At 40.1% G+C, this 16,344-nt stretch overlaps 1 protein-coding gene across 1 annotated transcript in view; it reads left to right on the top strand.

Moving 5' to 3' along the window:
• The first annotated feature begins 1,050 nt into the window (after positions 1-1,050).
• LOC128065185 (phosphatidylcholine transfer protein-like) overlaps positions 1,051-16,344 on the top strand; it is a 41,217-nt gene continuing 25,923 nt past the window's right edge. Inside the window, exon 1 of the mRNA XM_052658322.1 lies at positions 1,051-1,182. Within this exon, the coding sequence (XP_052514282.1) occupies positions 1,051-1,182 (132 nt within the window). The remainder of the gene's footprint in view (positions 1,183-16,344) is intronic.

Raw genomic sequence — 16,344 nt, forward strand, 5'->3', positions numbered from 1 at the left:
CATGCACCCAGTCTGCAATCTAGAACTGCAGTTCTGATGCCCTCTCCTTTTCCAAACGAGATTACACCTTTAGTTTACTAGTCAAGATTCTTGCTGTAGTTATCTAATTACTACTCTGGATATTCTTGCTGTGAACAAGACCTTGGAGATTGTGTCCACCTGGCTTGTTAGACTGGTCAGTTTCCACCAGTCTAATTCTTGTTCCACTCTCCAGATGCAATTCACTGTGAAAGCCATTTTGAAATTAAAGATGGAGACAGATACAGCCCTAGCAAAACTGGGCATGACCTGACTTCTAATGCCTCTGGAGTTGTCCCTTGTCTCACATCGGTGTTCATTTCAAGCTAACAGCTGCTCCATCCCCAGCTGATAATACTGTAGATATCAGTAAAAAGTGTCCAAGTTCCAAATCTCAAGTGGGGATAATCTATAATAGGACTTACCTCATGGTAGTGACAGATGCTTTTGGTGTCAACATTTATTAGCTGTTAAATATTCTGTAGATCACTTTGTCCCTGATCATAGAAATAGACAGATCTGGATTTTATATTTATCCCAGCTTCCTGAAGAAGGTCAAGGGATTGAAAACAGGAGTGGCTTCTCTGGGGCTAATTCAAGACCCCATTAGTCTTCCTCTGGGAACTTCCTGGGAACCACAACTCTAGATTCTTTGGTGCATCCATAATATGGAATAGATTTCATATAATCACCAGTCTTTTTAATGTTCCCAGTTTTTTTCTTTCATCCCTGTTCTAATGGTTCCTTGAAAAAAAAAACAAAACTTTGGTGCACAAATTTGTGAGTGGGAAGAAGGAATCTGGGAGAAAAGTGAAAGTGAAGTTCAGAAGCTTGTTTAGAGAACCAGATGTCTCTTAAGTTAGCAAAGTGGGCTACATTGCCAGCAAGTGCATAGATAAGGTCCGTCTTCTACCCTATCTCTTCTTTGGTTTCTGCCAATCATGCTTGGCCACACTCTTGCCCTGATCCTTAACACATACTAAGGCTGTGTGTGGCCTCCCTTGCAGGCAGAAAACTTGTGGCTATGGAAGAATGGCCTCTGCCAGGAGTTTTTCTGAGGAGCAATTCCAGGAGGCTTGTGCGGAACTTCAGAATCCCAGGCTATCAGGCTGGAATTGGCAGGTGGAATCCAGGGGCTTTACCGTCTACCGGAAGCTAAACAGGGTAGGCGTTGGCTTGCTGCAGGCCGCTAGGGTGGCAGCACACAGGGGATACTGGAAAGCTGCAGCCTGTCTGGGCCCTAGACATCTTCTGGAGCCAGGAGGGACAAGCACTTGGGTGGTGCCTCTAGCCTGCTTTGCCACTTTTGGGTTGTAGTGGGTGGAGAGGACAACTGAATTTATTCTCATATCTGAGGCCTGCCTGACAAGGGCAAGTGGTTTGTAAGAGAGGTTAATGGTAAACTTAACATGTGTGTGTGCCTGATTCTCAGCCCCATGCACTTGCCTGTAAAAGATATGGAACCACTCTCTTTGGCTGATGCCTGTGGTGTTTGCGTGGCATAGCATATCTTAGGTTTAAATACAGGTAGAGAAGAGACTTGGAGAAGGAAATGGCAGCCCACTCCAGTGTTCTTGCTTGGAGAATCCCAGGGATGGGGGAGCCTGGTGGTCTTCCGTCTATGGGGTTGCACAGAGTTGGACATGACTGAAGCAACTTAGCAGCAGCAGCAGAGAAGAGACTGAACTTTTCAGAGAATGGGTGTGCAGGGCGATGTGCATGAAGAAATCCAATGACTTTCTAACTAGCTTTTTGGCCTTCCCCCACTCTATCCCTTCCATCCTACATTGTAGATCTCAGTCAAGCACCTGAGAGAGAGGCTGTGATCAATCGATCCCTTTCCTGTGGCACTGTTGATTATAGAATTATTGATACTAATAGTGACTATAATAGCAATGTATTGTATGCTTTCTTAGGTTCCAGGCATTGTTCAAATGCTTTGAAGACATTGACTTATTCAATCCTCAAATCAATCCCAATATAAAGTACTAGGATTGTCACCTTTCTACTTATATGGAAATGAATATATGAAACAGTTAAATTGATTTCTCAAGACTGACTTGGCTGTCTAACTCCAGACTTGTGCCATCAAGGTGCTCTTTCATTGACTCTGAAAGAGGGCAATTGCTGTCAGGTGGGCTATGCATGTGGAACTAGGTGCTATATCTCCTGTGACTAATCCATCTCCCTCTGCCCTCTAGTCAACACTGACCATTCCCCCTACCTCCCCCAGAAGGCTTTTTGCTCCTTTGTTTTTGTGGCTTTCATCCCCTGAACTGAGACAGAGTGTCTGGCTTTGTACTGTGGATTGTTTCCATTGTGTATTGATATGTAGCAAGGCCCACCTCTCTCTTGGGGGGAGGATGGGTATTCAGAATGGTTCCTATCCCTATCAACTATAATATAAGTCTTATTTCCACCTGTCCTGGGCATGAGAGCAGTCATGCTACATTGATGCAAGCTACAAGTCTTTCCAGAGAACTTCCAGATGTTGGAGGCCATATGGTCCTATAAGTGTGCCCTTGAGCTTTAGCAGCTAGGTTGGAGGGCCACTGTACCATGCCACCTTGATCTCCGTTTGTGTTAAATATCAACAGGCCCTGTTGTATCAGGTGCAAGCCCTTTTCTATAGCCTTTGTCCACATCTAGTATTATATGCTGCCTGACCCATTTTGCTAGAGCCTCATTTTCTTTCCAAGTAAAGTCTATCCTTTACTTTCCTCCTGGAAGAGAATTCCCTCTAATCTCCAGTTAGTAAGTCTTGCCTTCCAAATACCACTCCAAACCAAAAGTGAATTCAGCTTGTCCCATACTCTCTCTAGGCCTGCACTTATCTCCTCTAAAGGCCTTTGCCCATTTCTGTCTTCTAGATCTGTGTGGTTTCACCTACCATGTATGTTGTTAACATTATGTCATTTTTCCACAGCCATGCACTTCCCTGCTTGCAGCCATTTTACCTATGCATGTAGGTATGTCTTTTGGTCTCCAGGTCCTTGATTGGAGATCAAACAGAAGAGTCTTGCCCCTCTGGCAATCTTTACCTTGATTAACATACCAGACTATTATCTTTAAAATTCCAAATCAGGTTTTTGCAATCTTTGCCTTCTTTATAAATTCCTCCAATAGCGTACACAGAGTAGACTTGTTTAAAGTTTACTAATATTGGGGGACAAGCAGAGGGTCTCAATGATCCACCCAACTTTAAAAAAAATTATTTATTTTTTATTGACAGATAATTGCTTTGCAGAATTTTGTTGTTTTTTGTCAAACCTCAACATGAATCAGCCATAGGTATACATATATATTCCCTCCCTTATGAAACTCTCTCCCAACTCCCTCACTGTCCCATCCCTCTGGGCTGATACAGAGCCCCTGTTTGTTTCCTGAGCCTTACAGCATATTCCCATTGGCTATCTGCTTTGTATATGACAATGAAAGTTTCCATGTTACTCTTTGCATACATCTCGCCCCTTCCTTCTGTCTCCCCAGGTCTGTAAGTCTATTCTCTATATCTGTTTCTCCACTGTTACCCTGTAAATAAATTATTTGGTACTGTTATTCTAGATTCTGCATATATGCATTAGAATATGGTATTTATCTATCTCTTTCTGACTCACTTCACTCTGTATAAGAGGTTCTAGGCTCATCCATCTCATTAGAACTGATTCAGATGTGTTCCTTTTCATGGCTGAGTAGGATTCCGTTGTGTATATGTACCACACCTTCTTTGTCCATTCATCTGTTGATGGACATCTAGATTGCTACCATGTTCTAGCAACTGTAAATAGTGCTGCAATGAACAATGGGATACATGTGTCTCTTTCAGTTTTGGTTTCCTCTGGGTATATGCCTAGGGGTGGGATTGCTGAGTCATATGGTACTTTTATTCCTAGTTTCTTAAGGAATCTCCATACTGTCTGCAATAGTGGCTGTATCAATTTACATTCCTACCAACAGTGCAAAAGCATTCCCTTTTCTCCACAACCTCTGCAGCATTTGTTGTTTGTACTTTTTAATGATGGCCATTCTGACCGGTGTGAGGTGATATCTCATTGTAGGTTTTATTTGCATTTCTTTAATAATGAGTGATGCTGAGCATCTTTTCATGTGTTTGTTATCCATCTGTATGTCTTTGGAGAAATGTCTATTTAGGTCTTTTTCCCACTTTTTGATTGGGTTGTTTTTCTGGTATTGAGTTGTATGAGCTGCTTGTATATTTTAAAAATTTATCCTTTGTCAGTTGTTTCATTTGCTATCATTTTCTCCCATCCTGAGGGTTGTCTTTTCATCTTGCTTATAGTTTCCTTTGCTGTGTAAAAGAGTTTAAGCTTAATCAGGTTCCACTTGTTTTCTTTTGTTCTTATTTATATTAGGAGGTGAGTCATAGAGGATTTTGCTTTGATTGAGTGTCCTGCCTATATTTTCCTCTAAGAGTTTTATAGTTTCTGGTCTTACATTTAGGTCTTTAATCTGTTTTGAGTTTACCTTTATTATGGTGTTAGGAAGTGCTCTGATTTCATTCTTTTACATGTAGCTGTCCAGTTTTCCCAGCACCATTTATTGAAGAAGTTATCTTTGCCCCATTGTATATTCTTGCTCCTTTGTCAAAAATAAGGTACCCATAGGCACATGGGTTTATTTCTGAGCTTTCTATCTTGTTCCATTGGTCTATATTTCTGTTTTTGTGCCAGTACCATACTGTCTTGATGACTGTAGATTTGAAGAATAATCTGAAGTCAGGACAGTTGATTCCTCCAGCTCCATTCTTCTTTCTCAAGACTTCCTTGACTATTCAGGGTCTTTTGTGTTTCCATATGAACTGTGAAATTTTTTTGTTCTAGTTCTGTGAAAAATGCCATTGGTAATTTGATAGAGATCATATAAAAAACACAACAACCTAAATCCTATGGGATGCAGAAAAAGCAGTCTTAAGAGGGAAGTTTATAGCAATATAATCCTACTTTAATAAATAAGAAAAAAAATAAATAGACAACCTAAATTTACACCTAAAACAACTGGAAGAAGAAGAAGAAGAAGAACAACAACAACAACAACAACAAAACCCAAAATAAGTAGAAGGAAAGAAATCATAGGGATCTGTGCAGAAATAAATGAAAAAGAAATGAGAGAAACAATAGTAAAGATTAATAAAAGTAAAAGCTGGTTCTTTGGGAAGATAAACAAAATTGACAAAACTTTAGCCAGACTCATCAAGAAAAAGAGAGAAGAATCAAATCAACAAAATTAGAAATGAAAAGGAGAGATGACAACAGACAATGCAAAAATACAAAGGATTATAAGAGACTATTATGAATAACTATGTGGCAATAAAGCAGATAACCTGGAAGCGATGGACAGATTCTTAGAAAAGTTCAATCTTCCAAGACCAAACCAGGACGAAATAGAAATTATGAACAACCCAATTACAAGCACTGAAGTTGAAGCTGTGATCAAAATTCTCCCCAAAACAAAAGCCCAGGACCAGGTGGCTTCACAGGAGAATTCTATCAAACATTTAGAGAGGAACTAATGCCTGTCCTTCTAAAACTCTTTCCAAAAATTGCAGAGGAAGGAACACTTCCGAACTCATTCTACGAGATCACCATCACCCTGCTACCAAAACCAGACAAAGACAACACCAAAAACAAAACTACAGGCCAATATCACTAATGAACATAGATGCAAAAATCCTCTACAAAATTTTAGCAAAGAGAATTCAGCAACACATCAAAAATTTCATACACCATGATCAAATTGTGTTTACTCCAGGAATGCAAGGATTCTTCAATATATGCAAATCAATCAATGTGATACACCATGTTAACAAGTTGAAAGATATAAACCATATGATCATCTCAATAGATGCAGAAAAAGCCTGTGACAAAATTCAGCACCCATTTATGATTAAAACTTCAAAATATGGGCATAGAAGGAACCTACTTCAACATAGTAAAGGCCATATATGTTAAGCCTACACAAACATTACTCTCAATGATGAAAAACTGAACACATTCCCCCCCTAAGATCAGGAACAAGACAAGTGTCTCCACTGTTGCCACTATTATTCAGCATACATCTGAAAGTTCTAGCTAAAGCAAGCAGAGAAGATAAAGAAATAAAAGGAATCGAGACTGGAAAAGAAGACGTAAAGCTCTCAATGTTTGCAGATGACATGATACTGCATGTAGAAAACCCTAAAAATAGTATCAGAAAATTACTAGAGCTAATCAGTGAATTTAGCAAAATTGCAGGATACAAAATCAATACACAGAAATCACTTGCATTTCTATATGCTAACAATGAAAAATCAGAAATAGAAATAAAGGAATCAGTTCCATTCACCATTGCAACAAAAAGAATTAAATATCTAGGAATAAACTTACCTAAAGAGACAAAAAGTGGAGACTGAAAAAGTTGGCCTAAAGCTCAACATTCAAAAAGTGAAGATCATGGCATCTGGTCCCATCACTTCATGGGAAATAGATGGGGAAACAGTGGAAACAGTGTCAGACTTTGTGTTGGGGGGCTCCAAAATCACTGCAGATGGTGACTGCAGCCACGACATTAAAAGACGCTTACTCCTTGGAAGAAAAGTTATGACCAACCTAGATACCATATTCAAAAGCAGAGACATTACTTTGCCAACAAAGGTCCGTCTAGTCAAGGCTATGGTTTTTCCTGTGGTCATGTATGGATGTGAGAGTTGGACTGTGAAGAAGGCTGAGCGCCTAAGAATTGATGCTTTTGAACTGTGGTGTTGGAGAAGACTCTTGAGAGTCCCTTGGACTGCAAGGAGATCCAACCAGTCATTCTGAAGGAGATCAACCCTGGGATTTCTTTGGAAGGAATGATGCTAACGCTGAAACTCCAGTACTTTGGCCACCTCATGTGAAGAGTTGACTTATTGGAAAACTCTGATGCTGGGAGGGATTGGGGGCAGGAGGAGAAGGGGGCGACAGAGAATGAGATGGCTGGATGGCATCACTGACTCGATGGATGTGAGTCTGAGTGAACTCCGGGAGATGGTGATGGACAGGGAGGCCTGGCGTGCTGCAGTTCATGGGATCACAAAGAGTCGGACACGACTGAGCTACTGAACTGAACTGAAATGAAGGAGACAAAAGAAATATACACAGAAAATGATAAGACACTGATGAAAGAAATCAAAGATGACATAAAGAGATGGAGAGATATTCCACGTTCCTGGGTAGGAAGAATCAATATTGTGAAAACGACTATACCACTTGACTTTTGAAAGTCTGCATTAGGATCTTTACTTCCAATCATCAATAGCCACATCAATCATCTTATTTCTTAATAATCATCAAAAGATTTCCTGCTGTAATGAGTCCCTTGATTTTACTGTCTCTCCCCATTTTTGTTAATGTAAGACCTATAAGGGGAGGCTGAGACAGGTAATCCAAGAAGGCTTGTTGGATTGCTGGAGTTTGCTGCAGTAGGCTACCCTTGTCATCAAAGTTCTTGCCAAATGTTTGCTGAGTAAGGTGGATAGTCAATGGATGAATGTCCTGATCATGATAAAGGCAGTTCATCATGGCTTACATACAAATCATATCATCTGCGTCATCAGGGGTTTATTATTTGGAATTTGTAGGTTGAGAAGAATCAGAGAGTCCCCCTTCTCAGACTTTTCAGTGGCCTTTATCCAGTAGAACCAAGCTGGGTATTCCCTAGGGAATAATCTGCTATGAGTTGGGATCATGTATAGCTATGTACAATTAGCTAAGAAGCCACAAGGAGATGTGATCATGAGCTAAATGATGCTGTAAGAAAGCTACTTTTACATGAATTAAAAAGACTAAAATAAGTGTAGAGGCATTTGAAAGGGTTTGCAATGTAACAAAAAAATATATATATTAAAGTAAAACCAATTATGGTTTAGGTAGATACAAATAATACTGAACCTTATTCTTGGACAAATAGCTACTTTGATAGACAACATTTTGATAATATTTTTAATTTCTCTTTCTATTGAATCAGAGAATTTTAGACTTAGAAAATCTTAGAAACCATTCTGTCCAATACCATCACATTCTTTTCACTTTTCTTTTACTTTCTTTTCTTTTTTCAGCTTCCCTGTTCTCACCTTTCCTTTTTTTTTTTTCCTCTCCATGTTGTAATGGTAATAACTTACCATTACCAATGGTAATAACTTTACATGGTGTTTTAATATACAAAATGCTATTGCATATGTTTTCATTTATCCCTCTTAATAATTCTAAAAGATAGACAGATATAGGCTTCGTTTCCTACTTTACAGATGGTATTAGACCCAGGGTTGTTAAGTGAGCCATTTAAGACCTCATAACTAGTAACCAGATATGAACCAGTCTACTTTGATAAACTCAGTACCAAAATATAAAGCTTGCTTCAATTCGGAAGTATCTTCTCTTTCCCCAAACTAAGCAAAACTAATGCGAAGCTGCTACATGCTATTCCAAGTGGTATTGTGGGAAGAACATGGGTTAGAGTGAGATAGTCATTTCTGCTCCACCACACTTTCACTCTCTCATTAACTTATTCAGGATGTGGTGGTGTTTTAGTTGCTAAGTCGTGTCCGACTCTTGAGACCCCATGGACTGTAGCCTGCCAGGATTCTCTGTCCATTGGATTTTCCAGGCAAGAATACTGGAGTGGGTTGCCATTTACTCAGGAGATACTCATCAAATGCCTCCTATGTAGTCTGCCTTGGCAGGCACTGCCTCAGAGCAGGAAGTCAGAGCTGCTGCTTCAATGAATGAACAATAAAGCATATTTGATGATGAGAATAAACTCATAGTAATGACAGACTCAATTTCTAGATAGGTTGATAAGAAGTCTGGGGTCCTTGAGGAGGAGAGAGGGTCGGGGGCTCTCGAAGAGGAGTTAGGGGTCTGGAATTCAAAGGAAGAGAAAAGGGCAAACTTTTTTTTTTCTTCTTCTACATTCCTTAGTCTTAGTCACATAAAACATATTTCTTTAAGCCCAGAGGTGATGATACACAGCAAAACAACTCAGCTTAGCTCTGTACTAAAGATTATATAACAACACTGTATAGTGTTTAAGACAGTTTCTCCTTCTTGAAAACCTTATGACTAATTCTGTTATCTTAAAATTTATATTATGGGAGTGAGTCTGGTAGTTCAGTTCAGTTTAGTCACTCAGTCATGTCTGACTCTTTGTGACCCCATGGATTGCAGCACACCGGGCCTCCCTGTCTATCACCAACTCCCGGAGTTTACACAAACTCATGTCCATTGAGTCAGTGATGCCATCCAACTATCTGATCCTCTGTCGTCCCCTTCTCCTCCTGCCTTCAATCTTTCCCAGCATCAGGGTCTTTTCAAATGAGTCAGTTCGTTGCATCAGGTGGCCAAAGTATTGCAGTTTCAACTTCAACATCAGTCCTTCCAAGGAATATTCAGGACTGATTTGCTTAAGGGTAAACTGGTTGGATTTCCTTGCAGTCCAAGAGATTCTCAAGAGTCTTCTCCAACACCACAGTTCAAAAGCATCAATTCTTCAGTGCTCCAACTCTCACATCCATACATGAAAAACCATAGCCTTGACTAGATGGACCTTTGTTGCATAGTAATGTCTCTGCTTTTCCATATGCTGTCTAGGTTGGCCATATCTTTCCTTCCAAGGAATAAGCATCTTTCAATTTGATGGCTACAATCACCATCTTCAGTGATTTTGGAGCAGGAAAAAAAAAAAATCTGCACTGTTTCTACTGTTTCCCCATATACATGACATGAAGTGATGGGACCAGATGCCATGATATTAGTTTTCTGAATGTTGAGATTTAAGCCAACTTTTTTCACTCTATTCTTTAACTTTCATCAAGAAGCTTTTCAGTTCTTCTTCACTTTCTGTCATAAGGGTGGTGTCATCTGCATATCTTAGGTTATTGATATTTCTCCTGGCAATCTTCATCCCAATTTGTGCTTCATCCAGCCCAGCGATTCTCATGATGTACTCTGCATAGAAGTTGAATAAGCAGGGTGACATATACAGCCTTGATGTACTCCTTTTCCTATTTGGAACCAGTCTGTTGTTCCATGTCCAGTTCTAACCATTGCTTCCTGACCTGCATACAGATTTTTCAAGAAGCAGGTCAGGTGGCCTGGTATTCCCATCTCTCTCAGAATTTCCCACAGTTTATTGTGATCCACATGGTCAAAGGCTTTGGCATAGTCAATGAAGCAGAAATAGAAGTTTTCCTAGAAATCTCTTGCTTTTTCGATGATCCAACAGATGCTGGCAATTTGATCTCTGGTTCCTCTTCCTTTTCTAAATCCAGCTTGAACATCTGGAAGTTCACAGTTCATGTATTGCTGAAGCCTGGCTTGGAGAATTTTGAGCATTACTTTACTAGCATGTGAGATGAGGGCAATTGTGTGGTAGTTTGAGCACTCTTTGGCATTGCCTTTCTTTGGGATGGGAATGAAAACTGACCTTTTCCAGTCCCGTGGCCACTGCTGAGTTTTTCAAATTTTCTAGCATATTCAGTGCAGCACTTTCACAGCATCATATTTCAGATTTGAAACAGCTCAACTGGAATTCCGTCACCTGCACTAGCTATGTTCATAGTGATGCTTCTTGAGGCCCACCTGACTTCACATTCCAGGATGTCTGGCTCTAGGTGAGTGATCACATCATTGTGATTGTCTGGGTCATGAATATCTTTTTGAATAGTTCTTCTGTGTATTCTTGCCACCTCTTCTTAATATCTTCTGCTTTTGTTAGGTCCAGACCTTTTCTGTCTTTTATTGAGACCATCTTTGCATGACATTTTCTTTCTTTCTTTTTTTTTTTTTTTGTCTTTCCGGAAACTGATCCGATTTCTTTATTTTTGGGTTTGCTTATATACCTTTTGTTACATATAGGGATGAATACAGAGTCATGCGGGGGTCAGTAGTCCTGACCTTTATCAAAATCAGGTGCTTCACATAAATGTATTAAAAAAAAGGTCTTAGGGATATTACATCATCTTCTGGCCATGAGATCTGCTGACATTTTATGATCCTTTCTTTCTAATAACCAAAAAACTTATTTCTTCCAAAGGTGTTTTTTCTTAAACCAGGCACCACCCTCCAAATAAAGTTACATTCCTATAGGGTGAGGGTATAGTGAGTTACAATCAAGAAAGGAATTTATTTATTTTTATTTTTTTTTAAGTTTTTTATTTTTAAAATTTTAAAATCTTTAATTCTTACATGTGTTCCCAAACATGAACCCCCCTCCCACCTCCCTCCCCATAACATCTCTGTGGGCCATCCCCATGCACCAGCCCCAAGCATGCTGTATCCTGCGTCAGACATAGACTAGCGATTCTGACCTTTTCTGTCCTTTATTGAGACCATCTTTGCATGATATTTTCCCTTGGTATCTCTAATTTTCTTGGAGAGATCTTTAGTCTTTTCCATTCTATTGTTTTCCTCTATTCCTTTGTACTCATCACTGAGGAAGACTTTCTTATCTCTCCTTGTTATTCTTTGGAACTCTGCATTCCAATGGGTGTATCTTTCCTTTTCTCCTTTGCTTTTCCCTTCTCTTCTTTTCACAGCTAATTGTAAGGCCTCCTCAGACAGCCATTTTGCTTTTTTGCATTTCTTTTTCTTGGGGATGGTCTCGATCCCTGTCTCCTGTACAGTGTCATGAACCTCTGTCCATAGTTCATCAGGCACTCTGTCTATCAGATCTAGTCCCTTGAATCTATTTCTCACTTCCACTGTATAATTGTAAGGGGTTTGATTTAGGTCATACCTGAATGGTCTAGTGGTTTTCCCTACTTTCTTCAATTGAAGTCTGAATTTGGCAATAAGGAGTTCGTGATCTGTGTCACAGTCAGCTCCTCGTCTTGTTTTTGCTGACTGTACAGAGCTTCTCCATCTTTGGCTGCAAAGAATATAATCAATCTGATTTCAGTGTTAAGTACCTGGTGATGTCCATGTGTAGAGTTGTCTCTTGTGTTGTTGGAAGAGGGTGTTAGCTATGACCAGTGCATTCTCGTGGGAAACTCTATTAGCCTTTGCCCTGCTTCATTCTGTACTCCAAGGCCAAATTTGCCTGTTACTCTAGGTGTTTCTTGACTTCCTACTTTTGCATTCCAGTCCCCTATAATGAAAAGCACATCTTTTTTTGGGTGTTAGTTCTAGAAACCCTTGTAGTCTTCATGGATGGAACCCTCAACTTGAGCTTCTTCAGCACTGCTGATCAGGGCATAGACTTGGATTACTGTGATATTGAATGGTTTGCCTTGGAAACAGAGATCATTCTGTTGTTTTTGAGATCACATCCAAGTACTGCATTTCGGACTCTTATGTTGACTATGGTGGCTACTCCATTTCTTCTAAGGGATTCTTGCCCATAGTAGTAGATATAATGGTTATCTGAGGTACATTCACCCATTCCAGTCCATTTTAATTCACTGATTCCTAAAATGTCAATGCTCACTCTTGCCATCTCCTGTTTGACCACTTCCAGTTTGCCTTGGTTCTTGGACCTAACATTCCAGGTTCCTATGCAATATTGCTCTTTACAGCACTGGGCCTTGTTTCCATCACCAGTCACATCCATAACTGGGCTTTGTTTCTGCTTTGGCTCCATTTCTTCATTCTTTCTGGAGTTACTTTACTGATCTCTATTAGCATATTGGGCACCTACAGACCTGGCGAGTTCATATTTCAGTTTTCTATCTTTTTTGCCTTTTCATACTGTTCATGGAGTGAGTCTTGTAAGATCTTTCTATTGTTAGTTCTAATCCTGTCATCTTAAAATTTAAATTGTGGGAGTGGGTCTAGAAAGATATTTACAAACTTGAGAAATTCTTTTGATTTATTGTAATAGCCAATTGAAAAAGCTTATAGCTCCCTTGCTAAGACTAGTGAGGGGGGCACTCTCCTCCCCCTTCTGATGTCTATGTCAGAAGCATTCTCTGTCCCTTTTCATTGTAATAAATCTTCTGCCACACAAGAGCCCAGAGTGGCCAAGCCTGGTTTCTCATTCCAAAACTAAATCTTCTTCTTTGGAAATCATAAATCCAACATCGTTCACTGAGCTATCAGTATACAATGAAATGGCAGTTGAAAAAATGCTACAAAGAAAGAAAAGTGGGATGAAGGGATACAGAGATTTTATGGTGGGGATGGGGGTATCTAGGAGTGATGTGATATGCTCTAGATAAAGGGAATCTGGAAAGCCCCCTTTCCAGAGGTAACAACTGAGTGGAAATAGAAGTAAAATGAAAGATTGTGTCATGCAAATATGTGGAGGAGAAATGGACTAGAGATTATTTCTCAAAGCTCAAGCACATTAGAATTGTCTAGGGAGCTCTAAGGACATCACCAAACTTTACTTAGAATCCAGATTTAATTGAGATGCAGTAGAGCTTAGGGGGGATGGTCCATTTGAAAAGTTCCCCTTTCATATAGAGGTTGATTATTCTGTCCTCCCTACTTTTGTGTATGTGGAAATGCTAGTGCACCAGAATCACCTGCAGGGCCTGTTAAAATTCACAGTAGAACTAAACTCCCAATTTTAATTCAGTGGGTGTGGTTAAGGAGTTCATGTTTTGCTTTTTTTCTCCTCCTTCTTCCTGTTTTCCATTTTGCATTCTATTTTTAGCCAGTTGTCAACTTATATTAAAAATAGAATGGAAAAGCCCAGATCATCAGTTTCTCATAGCAAAATTCAGGTTTAAGCTAAAGGATGTGGGGGAAAACCACTAGGCCAGTGGGCACAAATTAAATCAAATCCCCTATGAATATGCAGTGGAGGTAACAAATAGATTCAAGGGATTAGAACTTGTAAACAGTGTGCCTGAAGAACTATGGGCAGAGGTCCATAATATTATACAGGAGGCAGTGAACAAAACCAACCCAAAGAAAAAGAAAAGCAAGAAAGCAAATGGTTATCTGAGGAAGCCTTACAAATAGCTAAAAATAAGAAGAGATATGCCAAGCAAGGGAGGAAGGGAAAGGCATATTAAACTTAACACAGAGGTATATTAAACTAAACATGTGCTAACAGCACAGAGAGAAAAGGCCTTCTTCAATGAACAGTGTATAAAACTGGAAGAAAACAGCAGAAGGGGAAAGATTAGAAATCTCTTCAGGAAAATTGGAGATATCAGGGGAATATTTTGTCCAAAGATGGGCACGATAAAGGACAAAAACAGTAGAGACTTAGTAGATGCTGAAGAGATCAAGAAGAGATGGGAAGAATACATGGAAGAACTGTATAATAAAGATCCAGATGAAGTGGATGACTACAATGGTGTGGTCAGCTACCCAGAGCCAGACATTCTGGAGAGTGTAGTAAAGTAGGCCTTAGGAAGCACTTCTGTTAGTAAAGTTAGTGGATGTGACAGAATTCCAGTAGAACTATTCAAAACCCTAAAGGATGATGCTATCAAGGTGTTGCATTCAATATGTCAGCAAATCTGGAAGACCTAGCAGTGGCCACAGGACTGGAAAAGGTTAATCCTCATCCCAGTTCCCAAGAAGGGTAGTACTCAAGAATGCACTAACAATCAGATAATTGCACTCATTTCCCATGCTGTGTCGATCACAACAAACTGGAAAATTCTTTAAGAGATGGTAATGCCAGACCACCTTACTTGCCTCCTGTGAAACCTGTATGCAGCTCAAGAAGCAAAAGTTAGAACCGGCCATGAAACAGTGGACTGGTTCCGAATTGGGAAAGGAGAATGTCAAGGCTATATATTGTCATCCTGTTTATTTAACTTCATTGCAGAGTACACCATGCAAAATGTTGGGTTTTATGAAGCACAAACTGGAATCAAGATTGCCAGGAGATGTATCAATAGCCTCAGATATGCAGATGACTCCACCCTTATGCCAGAAATGGAAGAGGAACTAAACAGCCTCTTGATGAAAGTGAAAGAGGAGAGTGAAAAAGCTGGCTTAAAACTCAACATTCTAAAAATGAAGATCGTGGTATCCAGTCCCATCACTTCATGGTAAATAGATGGGAAAGCAATGGAAACAGTGATAGATTTTATTTTCTTGGGCTCCTAAATCACTACACTTGGTGACTGCAGCCATGAAATTAAAAAGCCCTTGCTCCTTGGAAAGCAAACCTAGACGGCATATTAAAAAGCAGAGACATTACTCTGCCAACAAAGGTTCGTACACTTAAAGCTATGGTTTTTCCAGTAGTCATGTACAGATGTGAGAGTTGGACCATAAAGAAGGCTGAGCACCAAAGAATTGATATTTTTGAGCTGTGGTGTTGGAGAAGACTCTGGAGAGTCCCCTGGACTTCAAAGAGATCAAACCAGTCAATCATAGAAGAAATCAGTCCTAAATATTTATTGGAAAGACTAATACTGACTCTGAAGCTTCAATACTTTGGCCACCTGATGCAAAGAGCCGACTCATTAGAAAGTACCCTGATACTGGGAAAAATTGAAGGCAGGAGGAGAAGGGGAAGACAGAGGATGAGATGACTGGTTGGAATCACCAACTCAATGGATATGAGTTTGAGTATGCTCCAGGAGATGGTGAAGGACAGGGAAACCTGGCATGCTATAGTTCATAGGGTCATGAAGAGTTGGACATGACGGAGCAACTGAACAACAACTTATGTTGAAACTTCTGGTCCAGGGACCAGATTTGAGGACAACTGTTGTATGAGGAGCATCTTGCATGGTTCTCAAAAGGGTTATGAGTTTGGAGGTGGGAGCTGAGAAACAGTGGGAACTGAAAGATAAGCACAAAAGTAAGAGCATCTTAAGACAAAGGCAACATCCACTTTAGACTCACTCTCTTTGATATTTAATAGTCCCCAGTTGGTAGCACATGACGTTCCCTGAACAATGTTGAGAAGTTCTCCTGGCAGAGTAGGACCACGGGTCACTTACAAAAGTTTTCCCGGGGATCTGCAGCCAGTTCTCCCGGGAGCTTTAGGCTGATTCCCATGCCAGTAGAAATGGTGACATGACAGCAGATCATGTGACACCAGCATGCAGATCGTGTGCAGCATGCACATCATTGATTTAGGCCAGGGAAATGTTGGTATAAAAAGATCTGGGGAATTTCCTGGGGATCTAGGGGATAGGACTCTGTGCTTTCACTGCTTAGGCCGCAGGTTTGATCTCTGATAGCGGAAATAAGATCCCACAAGACCTTCAGTGCAGCAAAACACAAAGATCTGGCTGATGGTTTGACTTCTTATGTTTTTTAGATGTCTTTCACTGTGAGATAAAGCTGCTTTTATCCTTTCATAGATCTTGTAGTTGGTAAGTTTGGTGAGGAGCAGATTGCACTTTCCCAGGGACTGTTCTTTCCTATGCTGTTA

This window comes from Budorcas taxicolor, chromosome 19 (assembly GCF_023091745.1).
Source record: "Budorcas taxicolor isolate Tak-1 chromosome 19, Takin1.1, whole genome shotgun sequence".
Lineage (NCBI taxonomy): Eukaryota > Metazoa > Chordata > Mammalia > Artiodactyla > Bovidae > Budorcas > Budorcas taxicolor.